The sequence below is a fragment of the Empidonax traillii genome, unplaced genomic scaffold, assembly GCF_003031625.1.
Source record: "Empidonax traillii isolate 1590-97213 ecotype Southwest subspecies unplaced genomic scaffold, ASM303162v1 scaffold909:size282043, whole genome shotgun sequence".
Lineage (NCBI taxonomy): Eukaryota > Metazoa > Chordata > Aves > Passeriformes > Tyrannidae > Empidonax > Empidonax traillii.
The window spans coordinates 26,994-40,238 of record NW_020956102.1 but is presented as its reverse complement, the minus strand read 5'-3'; the positions used below and the strand labels follow the sequence as shown (position 1 = coordinate 40,238).

Genomic DNA, 13,245 nt, shown 5'->3' with positions numbered 1-13,245 from the left:
AGGCACGGGAACCACTCCTTGGCCAACCAGGTTTATTGTTCAAGTCCAAAGACAAAGCAGTTGCAGAGTCACACGCGCAGCAGGGGCTGGGGGGAGGCCTGGCCCTGCAGTCAGAGCGGTGCCAAGAGCAGGTGCCGGGTCAGGCACCCTGGGAGCTCAGCAGCACAGGAGTTCAGGAGCTCAGGAGGTCACAGCCACGGGAGCTCAGCAGTTCAGGAGCTCGGCAGTTCAGGAGCTCAGCAGTTCAGGAGCACAGGAGTTCAGGAGCACAGGGCACGTCGCAGCCAGTGGGCAGCCAGAGCAAGATGTGGCCCAGGGCCAAGGCACAGGGCCCCGAAATGCTGCAGCTCCTCCTTCCCCTTCATTCACAGCATTAGTGTTTTCCTTCCCAAGGGGGGTGCGGTGGTTTTAATCTAGGCCTTCCCTGCTTACCAGTTTGTAACCGAGGAAGGGGCAGTGTTCCCAGTATTCCATACCATTTTTATGTAAATCGTGGTATAAATAAAAAGGGAGGAGCGGCCTTCATTTTTTCTTCTCTTCCGCCGGAGTTCAGGAACAGTGGGTCCCTGCATTGGTCTTGCTTATCTAAGGCTGAGACCTGCAGCATCCCCTGACCTGCCACGTGGAGGCTTGGGGAGTGCTGGCCATGTGTGTGTCAACCCTGTTTCTTTCTAAGGGACGTGGTGAGATTTGTTTTACTAGTTATTTTACTGGTTCTCAAGTTTGATTGTGCATATCTATTTGGTGTCCCTTTTTGTTTCCTTTTGTCCCTTTTTCCCCTTTCCCTATCCCTTCGGGGGGTGTTTAGATTCCCATTTGCTGTGTACAAAGCATCTTAACTGTAATATACATAAAATATATTTTTTATATAACTAGCTTGGTTTTTGGGTTCTTCAGTTTGCATGGTTTTTTTCCTTTGCCCTGGGGGAAGTAAAAAGGGGGGAAGAGAGGGGCTGCTACTGGGGGGGTTGGGCATTTGGCAGGGAGCCAAGTCCAAACCATCACAGTGGGTCACAAGGAAGGCTGGAACAGCAGGAACGAGCCCTTTGGGGCAGGAAAAGCATCTGGACTCTGGTTCCTGACGGGAGCTGTGCCTGGGGAGAGCAATGGGCTGGTGACTCCAGCACATCCCTGGCTCGCCCTGCCCGGTGCCCAGACAGCCTCAGAGCTTCACCTTGGCAACAGCTGTGGAAATAACAGTCTATGTTCTCCCCCTCAGAACATCAGGGAGCTGGGGAGCACCATTTTCCAGCTACCTGGAGTCTTAAAATCCTGTAAGGAGCGTGGTTTGCTGCTGCAGAGGCCGATGCTCTGGCCCACGTGGCATTTCCCTCACCCACAGCCCACGGGTGATGCAGTGGCGTCGCTGCAGCTCATCTCTAGTTCACACACTTGGTTCCTTTGCTGCAGACCAGCACTGCCCACACTGAGCCCAGCTCCAGTCCTGCTCCAGCCCGAGCAGGGCCGTCCCGTTGTCCTTGGCAGCACAAACACAGGGATTTGCAAGGACGTTTTTCAAGGCTCGTGTAAATAAAGTCACGTCTGCCCCGGAGCAGCAGCGTGTCCTGACCTGACCAAACTCCTCCACCGTGCTCTGCTCTGGGGTGGTCAGAAGTACAAATGGATCAACTGAACACCATGAACATAATCACTTCACCCTTCTTTGGTACAGACACTGGCCACGAGCACCGACGGGGACACTGACACCACAAGCACAGGGCACACGGGGCCAGGAGCTGCCCAGAGTTTCTTTTCTGCTATTAACAAACCAAATAAAATAAAAAAAAAAAAGGAAACACCTCCCAAGAACCACTCCCAGCCACGTGCCCACAATTCCTGCTGCTTTTTTAAACACACACCGTATTCAGAATTAATTTTATCCCTCGAGAGTCCAACTGGGAATCACCGGCTACCGCTTCCGCTCGCCCTTCTGTGTCCGCTTCTTCTCCTTCCGCTCCTGCTTGGCCAGCTTGTCCTTCTCCCTCTGCAGTTTATCCTGCTCTTTTTTCCTCTGGAACTCATCCCGCAGCAGCTCCCGCTCCAGCTTCCTGGCGTTCAGCACGTCCTCCACGTTGGTGTTCCGGAACAGCGCTGGGGGGGTCAAGGGCCCACAACGCTCCGGCTGAGGAGTTCGTTCCACCTCCCCCCTCACCTGCCACCTCCCACTCCTGCTTCCTCACCAGGCAGGTAAGGAACTGGGGAATGAGGAATGGAGAAAGGAAAAGGGGTCTGTTTTTCCAGATGGAAAAGTCAGAATAAAGGCAGGCTCTGTGAGGAGGAGGGGTCTGGAGCAGCAGGAGCGGCTAAGGGAGCTGGGGTTGGATATTGGGAACATTCCTTCATGGAAAGGGCTGTCCAGCCCTGGCACAGCTGCCTAGGGCAGTGGTGGAGTCCCCATCCCTGGAGGGATTTAAAAGCTGTTTGAATGTGGCCTTGGGGACACGGGTCAGTGCTGAGGGATGGTTGGACTGGATGATCTCACAGGGTTTGTCCAACCTTAATGATTCTACGATCTTTTCCTAGAAAAATGAAGTTGCCTCCAGGTTCTTAAGACAGAATGTGTAAAAAAATATGTCAAACCTCTACAAACCTGAGAGGAAGAAAACACCCAGGGTACAGCCTCGAGTGGCTTCACTGCAGCTGTGAGACATGTTTTAACACACACACGTGTGTGTACATGCATGCATGTGCAGATACATACCTGTCCCTAATGTGGGAGCAAGAATAATTTACCTTTCATATTTAATGATGGGATAAAACCTGCTTCCATCTCAAACTTGCCAGCTGGGAGCTCAAGGACTGTCCCAAATCACCATCCTGAGATGGACATGGGACCCTTGGTCCTGCCCACCCGGGGCTGCGCCGTGGCCTGAGGAGCCTCATTCCTGGTATGATTTCCCTCTCTGGACATCAGTTAACATTAATCTGAGTTCTGGGGGGATTGTCCCTGTTGTGTGAAGCTGCAGGGAGGTGGAAGAGGGAAGGAAGGAACAGGGGAGAGGAAGGAGAACGGTCTGACAGGGCACTGGCACTGGCACTGCAAGGTTGGGCTACGTGGAGAGAAAAAACAGTCCCCAGGCTGGAAAGGTGGCCCTAAAGAAACAGGGAGATGAGCACAGGGAACAAGGATGATGGGAAGCTCCCCATGGGGGCTGCCTGCCTGCCCAAACAGCCCGAGTCACCAGGAGCTCAAAGGATACATTTTTCAGATCCAATGTTTACTGCTGTCCCAGTCGGTCCATCCTGCTCATCCCCACCAGTGAGAGAATTAAGGAATCAGGGACATCAGTAATGAACTTGTGCCTCTCCACACTCACACTGTGCTCCAGACACCTCAAATAACACCCTTATCAAGGCAGGAGGGAGCAGCTGAACTCACACAGACCAGGAAGGCACAACCCCCACCCTCAGCTCCTGCTCCTCCAGGGCTGGGTACAATTCCCTCCCACTCTCTCTGTACAGGGAAGGGTTCCCTCTTCAGCACCAAGAGTGACCCCCAAACCCTCCCACTCCACACGCACTCTGAAGAGGATTTTTTCAGCAGATTTCTCCTCAGAAAGCAAGATATAAACTCAGCACCATCTCACAGAGGGACAGGGGGTCTCCCCTGGGCTGGGCAAACCCTCCCAGCCTCGTGTTGGTGGGAGGAACACCCTCCAAGGAGCATCCGCTCCCGGCACTGCACAAACTGGGAGCTCACAGAAATTACTTTGCCACAGAGAAGAAGGACTGGAAAGTTTCCCCAGCTCTCCCCACCAGACCCTGCGGAGCTGGGAGGGTGTTGCTGTTGTAGGTTTTGTCCCCCCAAGCCCCGAGTCTCAGCCGGCACAGGGAAGGATATTCCTCCTCGTCAGTCACGTTGGCGTACTGGGCCAGCAGAGCAGCCTTCCTCTGCTTCTCCTCCTGGGAGGAGACCTCCTTGGGCTTCACCACGATCCTGGCCTGCTTCTCCATCATGCTGGCGATGGCCTGCACCTCATCTGGCAGGAGAGGAGGGCGGTGTCAGCCTGTGCTGCAGACACGGCCCCCACCCCGGGGCCTCCTCCCTCCACAGCCCCAGCATGTCCTGTGGGACAGAGAGCTCACCCACAGCGAGAGCTCTCAGCCAAAAACACCCCCTCCCTCCCACAAGCCTCTCCCAAAGTCAGAGCTGGCTGCTTTGGGGAATTCCAGCGGGGATCTGTGGGAGCAGCAGAGGGACTGGTTTGGGCCAGGACTGGTCTGGGGGTGACACAGTGAGGGTGACACAGTGACAACAGAGGGTGACAACGGCTCCTCCCTGCGAGGGGACTTCCCTGTGCTGTGCCAGCCACCTGCACACACTGTTATTCCTGGAGCAAGGGAAGATCCAGGGTGAAACTGGAATCACTCAGGCCCTGCCTAAGGAAAATCCATTTGACTCCAAATCATTCTCTTCCACTTGAAAGCAGCTTAATAAGTTTATTTAGGTACATATTTAAAAGCCCACCAAAGAGATATTTCTGGAAACCCAAAGTGAGAGAGCAGAGCCGTGCTCTCCCTTTTCTTCCAGCCAAGAGACACCAGCAGCTGATTTACCTTTAGCACCAAAATCCTCCTGCCCATTTCCTAAAACGACCTCCGAGTTTTGACACCAAATCATTTTGTAGCCTGTCAATCACTTACCCTCAGGATTCTGCTGTTCTGAGTAGAACACAGACTTCAGTGGGGATTTATCCTGTGATGGAACCCCAGTGAAATAATTAAACCCTTGAATTCCACGAACTCAGACACCCTTTGCTGCCCTTCTGTGACAAGACAAATCCCCGCGGGGTGAGCACTGACAGGGGCAGGAGGAGCCCAGCAGCAGCTCCAGCGATCCCAGCCACTTGTCCCCAGCAGGAATTTATTTTATTTGATGCCTGGGAAAGGCAAGGTCAGGCCAAGAATTTTTGGGAAAGCCACGGAGCTGCTGCATGGCGGAGCCGCCATGCCCGGGGGGTTGGGGGGACGCTGGGCTTGGCCACTGCCAGAGCCACTCCCGGGTGACATTGGGCACTGACAACGCGCTGTTTGCTACCAGGAGTGACAGCAACTGCAGAGCAAACAAAGCAGGGTTTAGCCCAAAGGGATGTTCCCTTGTCCTGGGCTCGGGTCAGCTCCCTGCTGCTGGAATGTCACTCCCTGATCCCGGTGTGCTTGGACCAGCAAATCCTTCCAGCACAGGGCCCAGGGATGGACTCGGGGGACACAGGGACAGTGGGACTGTACCCACAGCTGGGGAAGGAGCAGTGATGGTTCAGCAGCAGCCTCACAAGCATTTATGGGTAAAAAGGGAGTTTGGAGGGGAGATGCTGGAAGAGGAAGCAGGGATGTTTTGCTGGGGTCAGCAGCAGGCACGGCCCAGCTCTCCAGCTGCCTTCCAGACTGGCAGAAACTGGAGCAGCATAGGTGTTTTATGCCATAACTGCTGCATCTCCCCCCAGAGTGCAGTTGCAGTGCCAGAGCTGAGCAGAGACAGCCCTGGGTGCGCTGGGAAAAGTCCTGAAAAAAAATCCCAGAATGGTTCAGGTTGGACTTTAATGACCATGGCATCCAACCCCCACCAGCAAAAAAAAAGATCCTACAGGGAAAAAAAAATAACAAAAAAGAAAAAATAAACAAAAAAGAGCTTTTCCCCTGCAGGGAGATGAGCCCAAAGAGCAGCAGGGGCAGCCCAAAGCGAGGCTGCTCGTTCCCATTCCACAGCTCAGGATGAAACAGTAACTGAGCAGTGATGGAACGAGGGGCAGCTCAGCACCCCTGAGAGCACAGTACCTTCTTTTTCCTCTTTGGCATCAACAACCTGAGAGTCAGACCACTTCTCCACCACCTCCCTGCACACATCGTTCAGGAGATCTTCCTCCTAGGGAGGGAAAGGAGAGTCCTCAGCCTGGGGCTCAGACAGGAGAAGCAGCAGCTGCAGAGAACTGGAAGCCCCAGCAGTGAGCTCAGGACACAGCTTTTCACCCCCAAATCTGCTCAGAGAGCACACCCACAGGGCTCTGGTTCCCCATGATCCTGAGACAGGAGGGTTTCCAAGTGCCAGGAACACTCATGGCAGAAGGATCCTGTGAGGGGATGGGCTCCCCTGGGTGCAGGGAATGCAGGGAAGCAAGGCTGGCAGGATGAGAAGGGAATTTATACTGAGCCTGGAGAGAAAGCTGGGAGAGACACATTCCCTGGGCACCTGTCTCGGTGGGCAGGAGGAAGGAAATCAGGGAAGGGATTGTCAAGGCACAGGAATGGGAAATGAAGATTAACAACGAAACCGGCACAGATGAGGTTGGTTTGGAGTTCAGTGAATATAGACAAAAAACAACCATGGAAAATACAAGAGAGCCAGGTTCTGTCTGGTTTGAAGGGAAGAATTGGACAGAAAAAGAACCCAGTTTTAAATTCCTTGATTAGAAATGGTGACACCTTAATAAAGTCATGAACTAGTGCAAGGCATGGTCAGGAACCACAGACACGAGTCCAGATGTCACCTGAGCTTCACTTTCATAAGGGCTGTGAAAAACAAACAAATGAACCAAAAAATCACCTGGAATTTGTACACAGAACTAAGAGAAAAGACTTGGCAAGAAAAGCCCCGATTCACCAAATTGTTTCACAAGTCAATAGAGAAATAAGCACAGAATCTACAAATAAAGGGGGGAAAAAGAACATACTAAAAAGAGTAATTACAAAGTCTGAGTGTTCAACAGACAAAAAACGTTTCACAGGAACTGCAGAAAAATCAAACTGAGCTGGAAACTGCAAAGAAAGAGAAGGAACAGGCTGTGGTGGGACAGGGACAGGGCACAGATAGCCCTGGGAACTCAGGACTGGGGAGGAAAGGGAAAATAGCCCCAACTCAGAATGCCAGCAAAGGGAAATCCCGTCCTGCAGTGCCCTGGCTCTGTCCCCGGAATGTGGCAGGGGCAGAGACGAGCCCTGAGCTCTCCCCGCGGCTGTTCCTGCCCGTCCCGACGGACACCACGTGGGAGCAGCTCCCGGCACCCTCCCAGAGCTTCGCCGGGGGATTTACCCTTAAAAGTCGCCTCTCAAACCAGGCCAGGGCTCCCCCAGGAGTGACCCCCGAGCCCCGCACGCAAATAACGGGGATCGCCGTGCCCCCCAGTGCCCCCTGCCAGAGCTGGCACAAACCCCTGCCCGGCCACCACAACCCGCCGAAAACACCCCGAGGGGCCCGGGGAGGGGACAGAAAGGCCCGCAGAGGTGTGTCCCTCCCCGGCAAGGGGGTGATCCAGCCGGGAAGGGGGTGATCCAGCCGGGAAGGGGGTGATCCACCCCGGGAGCGGCCCCGCCTGGCACCCCCTATCCCGCGCCGGACTCCACGGAGCCCCCCCGGCGTCACCTCCCGGGCCGTGTGGGAGCCCCGGCGAGTCCCCCCTGCCCCGGTTGCCCCGGTTGCCCCGTCCCTCACCAGGCAGGCGGCGAGCACGGCCCGCAGCGCCTCCAGCCGCTCCTCGTCGCTCTCCTCCTCCCGCAGCAGCCCCTCGATGTAGGCGCCGTACACGGCGCGGTCCAGCCCCAGCGCGTCCAGCCGCGCCGCGAGCCAGGTCGGGAACGGCGGCGGGGCCGGGACCGAGATCGGGATCGGGATCTGGTTCGGGATCTGGTTCGGGATCGGGGCCGCGGCCGCCCCGCCGGGCGCCGCCATCTTGCGCCTCCGGAGGGGTGGGGGGGGTACGGTGGCCGCGCGGGGACAGACTTGTGGCGGCGGCGGGGCCGGGGGTCGGGGTCGGTGCCCGAGCGAGGGCGGCGGGAGCGGGGGGCGATTCCGAGTGTCCCCCCGGTGCCCCCGCACGGCTCCTCCTCCCCCCGGGCAGCCGCGGGGCCCCTCGCGGCCGCCGTGCGGGGCGGGGCGGGGCGGGGCGGGGCGGGGCGGGGCTGGCGGCGCAGTTTGAACGCGAACGGGCGGCGGGAGCGAAGCCCCCTGAGAGCGCCATGGCGGGCCCGGCCCCCGGCAGCGCCCGGCCCCTCCGCGGACAGTCCTTCTACCTCGACCTGCCCGCCGGCACCAGCGCCCGGCACCTGGCGGAGGCCATCGAGCGGCTCGGCGGGGTGAGGGGGCACCCGGGGCGGGGGGAGCTGGGACTGGGGGGACACCGGGATGCGCTCACCCCGCTCCCGCCACCCCCGGGGGTCTCAGTGACTGGCGGCTGCGGTGGCCCCCCCACCCTTCTTCCTCCGTTTCTTTCCATGCTCTTTAAAAAAAAAAATATCTGATTTTCTCATTTTCCCGGTGGTTTGGTGTCGTTCCCCTCCCCGGTCCCTTGGCAGCCGGAGCCCCTCGGGGTGGGGGGGGAGGTCGCCCCCCATCCCTGTCCTTGCAGTTTGACAAAAAGTCTTTCTATGATCTTGACGTTAAAGCCATTTCAGTCCATCACACACCCCCCTGTGCCAGAGTCCCTCGGGGGTCTCTGGGTACTACCATCCATCCATCCTGCTCGGGACCAGCTCCCTGCAGACCTCTCCCTCTGCTTCCAGGTGCTTCCCGGGCTGCCTGCTCGGGCCAGCACCGTCTGGGGGGTGGTGGCCACCACGGCAGCAACTTCCAGGCGGTGCTGAGCAGCTCCCTGGCCCCAGAGGTGCCTTCCAGGCGGGCGTGACTGCTCGCTTGGTCCCGGCAGCGCTTTTCCAGCAAATGGGAACTGGTTGCCCAGTCATGGGGGCACCTCCCAGGTGGTGGTAACTGGTGCCTGGCTCCCCCTCATCACTCACAACAGCCTGTGACTGATTAATTTTTTAGGGAAGCTGTGGAACTTCTGCATGGAATTCAGCATAGGGTAAAGCAGGGAAGCAACAGCCAAGGTTCTCGTGCCTTTCTCGTGGTTTTCCCAGAAAAGCCATCTGGACCCTCTTCCCTGTGAGGCTGTTGTTTGAGTGGGTCCACGTGACATCCTCCATGGCCTCCAGGCTTCCCGGCTGCTGATATTCCTCATGAATTCCTTATATCCTCCCTCAAGGCCCTTCACAAAGTAGCATCACCTCAGTCCCTGGGCTGGAGCTGAGCACGGGGGTTGTACCTGGTTGTTCATCTATTTCTTTATTACTCTTGTGCACAATCTGCTCCAAACAGTTGTTGCTATTTGTTTTCAAGCTCTTTAGTCCCTCTGAGGTGATTTGTCTCATGTCACCCCAACATTTAAATCCTCCAGTGTAGACACAGAGGTGAAATCTTCATTTCATTTGCTGCTGTATCTGCTGCCAGGATCACGTGTTGGCTGCACAGACACGTGGGGAAGTGCAGTGCCTTGCACTGTTTTCTCTTTTTTTAACTGCACCACCATCCTGAACTTGCTGTTTTCTCTCTGCCCTGCCCTGGCTGTGCCACCCACACTCAGGGACACTGCTCACAGCATCTCACCTAGTTGTGCACCTTCAAGTCTGAGAACCAGCAGTCAGTTATTTCTCCTTGGAAATAATTCTAGCCTTCTTCTGCCCTTCTGATTCCTGTCAAACACCATCCTGGGTCACCTCCCTGTCTGAGAGGAGGCACTCAGGGAGTGCAGTTCTCATTCCTCTTGCTGCTGTGGAGATGCTGAACCCAACTCCCCCACGGCCACCTCTTTGGCAGCACTATCCCAGCCCAGGTCCTGGGTGACGTGGCCTTGGACTTGCCTGTGGCGCCTTGAGCTTCACCTTGGCAGGGGGCTGGGGACACCCTGGAGTGGTATTTGGATGGGGATGTTGTGATTCCCTCTGTTCTGTGCTTCCAGCCCCACTGATCTCCTGTGACAGGGGTCACTGCTGCAGGACAGCCTGCACTGTCCCTTCAGCACTTCCCATGGAGGGAGGGGGTCTGGGATCATGGTCAGTGGGGGTTCTGTAAAAGAGCAGAACCAGCTTGTTCAGCAGCTGAAGTTTTGGACTGCCCAGGTCTTTGTCTTCCTGGAGGCCTCATACCCATGTGTTAGTGCCCTGTGCCTGCCTTCTGCTCAGCTTCTGAGAGCCCAAGTCATTATGGACTTAAAATCTCATTAACTTCGGGGTTTCCAGCTCTTCCTTGGGCTTGTAGCTCCTGTTGTGTGTGTGTTCTGTCCTGCTGGTTCCCTGTTCCCTGGAGCTGCTCGCCCCAGCCCTTCCCTTTCTCCCTGATTTTGCTAAAACACGTCCTGCTCTCCTGAGGACAGAGCTCTTCCACCCTGACCCACAGAGTCCAGGGCCTTCTTCTCAGCTATTGCCTTTTTCTGACCCCCCTGCTTGAGGGGGAGGTGATGGGGGACAGTCACGGGGTGTGTGGATCTGGAGGTTCTGGTGACTCTGCTGTGCTCCCTGAGCAGGACGATGTCTCCTCCTGGGGGACAGCCCTGTGGAGTGGAGGAAGGAATGCTTGGAGGTATTATGAGCGCTTCCAGCAGCCCCTCAGCGTGTGGGGGGTTAAACCAGAGGCAGGGCTCTTTCAGCTCACAGCTGGACACTTCCAGAGCTTGTCTGTGCTGTGTCTGCAGGTGACCGAGAGCTTCCTCAGCAAGGAGGTGACGTACGTGGTGTCCAGCAACAAGGAGGCCAAACGGGGCAGAGCCGGGACTGGGGATGGAAAGCAGAGCAACCCAACCTCAGGAGACACCAACCCCACGAGCTCAGGGCCTGCTGCCTGCAGAGGGAACCCACCCAGACCTCACCAGAAGCCACCAGACACTGTAAGAGCTGTGAAGGTCTTTGGCCACCTCCAAGTTCGTGCCAAGGGCTCTGCAGGGTGCAGTCAGTGTTGGGAGGTGAAGTCAGTCCTGCTCTCTGAGCAATCATGACTGGGGTCCTTTCCCCCCGCTCAGGCTGTTCCTGTTTGTACCCATGTGCCTTTCCTCTGCCATCATTATCCTCTCAGATGTGCACGTCACAGCTTTGGGCTGGGACCAAGGAAATCTGCTGGAATGGCAGAGGAAATGGAGGGCTTGGCTGGCTTCCCCAGGGAAGGGCAGAGGAGAAGCCAAGGGAAGTGTTGACCAGATAAAACCAGATAAAAAAATTGCAGGCTCTGGATGTGTATCCACAGACACAGGGCAAGGCCACTGTACCCTGGGAGGAGATCCACAAGGCATCTCCTCCAGGAAGGGGGTTTTCTGGATCTTGTTACCCTGAGCTTTCTGCTCAGCAGTGCTTGAGGCCAAAGGCCAACATCCCTCTTGGAAAGTGGAGTCTGCTGGAAGCTGTGATTGGGATGAGGCTGCTGCCCCACTCCAGGCCCATGGCATCTCTGCCAGCCTGGAGCTGGTCCACCTGCAGTGGGAAACCTGAGCTACAGGGGCTGCACCCAGTGCTTGTCCCTGTCCTGGCTCACAGCACTGTCCCCTTGTCTTACCAAGAGCTGAACTGATCTGGGACCACTGGCTTGCAAATAAGACTGTTCCCAGGAAGGAAAGCAAGAATGTCCCTGAGCCTGGCCAGCACGTTGGGATACCTGGAGAAAAGGAGGCTCAGGGGGGATCTTACCTGTCTACAGCTCCCTGACAGGAGGGGGGACCCAGGTGGGGATCACTTCCTTCTCCCAGGTAACAAGTGACAGGACAGGATGGAATGGCCCCAGGTTGTGCCAGGAGAGGTTCAGCTGGGGTATTTGGGAAAATGTCTCCACTGACAGGCCTTGAAACAGGTTACCCAGGGCAGGGGTGGAGTCCCCATCCCTGGACATGGGGCAGTGGTGGCCTTGGCAGTGCTGTGGGAATGGTTGCACTGAATGACCTTAGAGGGCTTCTCCAGCCCCAGCAATTCCATGATGCAGCAGCAGTTTCCAAGCTAAATCACTGCTTCCTCTTGGCTCGCTCCAGAGCCTTCCCTGCCGGTCGATAATTCCGAGCCTTGGCTGGTGCTGTGAGTGCAGAGCCAGGGGGGCTCTGCGGGTTTGCTCCCTGCAGGTGCTCATTCCCAGTGGCTGTGACAGAAGCCTTGGCCAGGCCCTGCTCCCCAGCAGCCTGGGGGTGTGCCCAGGAATCATTCCCACTGCCCTGCTGTGCTTTGCCATCACCTGGGCTGTGTCTCCTCTCTGCAGGCCCTGCTGAGCCGGGGGAAGGAGCTGCTGCAGAAGGCCATGAAGAGGCAGGTGAGCAGCACATGGCCGGGCCCCCCTCGGGCTGGGTGTGCTCAGAGCTCTGCTGAGCAGTGCACAACCAGTGCCAGCCCTCCTGCAGAGCCCCTGCCCTGCTGACAGGGCACATCCTGGGGCCAGGAGAGGCACGGAGCAGTTGCTTGTGGCCTGCAGAAGGTTGTGTAATCCTCTTGTCACTGCTCCTCGTGGAGCTGTGCCATCCGTCCTGGATGGGCGACACCCCAACCTCTGAGGCCCATCCCAGCCATCTGGGTGCTCAGGACAGGAGAATTATTGTTAGATGAATTTTTAGCCTAAAGAGAACTAAAGCCACGTAGCTGGGACAAAAGGCTCCCTGCAGTCCTTTCCCTGATGTCACTCCAGACCAATCTCAGTGCCCACTTTGAAGCTCATGCTGTAACAGGGATTAAAAATTTGCCCCAGGTGCTGCTGTTAATTTGGGATTGATAAAGCATGACTTCAGACCTTTTTTTCTGCTGTGCCCTGATTTTAATAACAGCTACACCGTGGTCTGTCAGTTGGGCAGCAGGAAAAAAAAAAAAAAAAAAAAAAAACCAAAAAAAAAACCCTAAGTCTAAGCTCAATTTGGAGCTGCACATGTCCCTGCTCTGAGCTGTGCTTTGCCAACCCTCTCTGTGCAGGACGCCTGCAGTGGCAGCAGCATCCTCGCCAACGCTCGCCTGTGGGGAGTCCAGATCCTGCACGTGGATGGTATCCTTAACTGGGGGTGGAAGGAGGCTCTTGGAAAACAGGGATCTGTGAGACAGGTGGAGCAGGAGTGATGTCAGGAGTGTGGAACTGAAGGGAGAGACTGCAAGGAAATACACGGGGCTGGTGCTGTGCTGGCTGAGGCTGGGTCTGCCCCACAGCACCAGGTGAATTCTGTGTGCAGGACATCCCCCTGTCCACAGCAAACACGGGGTGCATCACAGTGTCCTGGAGCTGGAACGTTAGAAAATGTTAATAGCTTGGTCAGTGCATCAATGTGCTCCAAAAAAGACCACTTGTACTAATTAACCTGGAAGCACAGATCACGAGGAGGGCAGGGTGTGGTCGGTTTTAATTAGGGCCTGTGCTGGAAGGCTCTCCCTGTGCCTGTGATGGATGGTGGGGGGGTGATGGGGAAGACAGATGGTGGAACTCTGGTTCTAATAATAGGTCTGGAGTAAAAGGTTCCTGAGCGTCTGGTGACA

At 56.3% G+C, this 13,245-nt stretch overlaps 2 protein-coding genes across 2 annotated transcripts; one reads left to right on the top strand and one right to left on the bottom strand.

Annotated features, from left to right (window-relative positions):
• Positions 1-1,480: 1,480 nt before the first annotated feature.
• On the bottom strand, positions 1,481-7,678 carry CCDC43 (coiled-coil domain containing 43). The gene is made up of 5 exons (XM_027902771.1): positions 7,427-7,678; positions 5,776-5,863; positions 3,842-3,980; positions 3,201-3,259; positions 1,481-2,091 (listed from the first exon to the last, which is right to left on the bottom strand). The coding sequence occupies exons 1-5, from the start codon at positions 7,661-7,663 to the stop codon at positions 1,910-1,912; spliced, it is 705 nt and encodes a 234-aa protein (XP_027758572.1). The 5' UTR covers positions 7,664-7,678; the 3' UTR covers positions 1,481-1,909.
• A 231-nt stretch (positions 7,679-7,909) lies between these two features.
• LOC114067382 (protein DBF4 homolog B-like) lies at positions 7,910-12,893 on the top strand. Its single transcript, XM_027902770.1, has 4 exons — positions 7,910-8,067; positions 10,458-10,649; positions 11,996-12,046; positions 12,694-12,893. Exons 1-4 carry the CDS (start codon positions 7,951-7,953, stop codon positions 12,832-12,834), a joined length of 501 nt encoding a protein of 166 aa, XP_027758571.1. The 5' UTR covers positions 7,910-7,950; the 3' UTR covers positions 12,835-12,893.
• Positions 12,894-13,245: the final 352 nt, after the last annotated feature.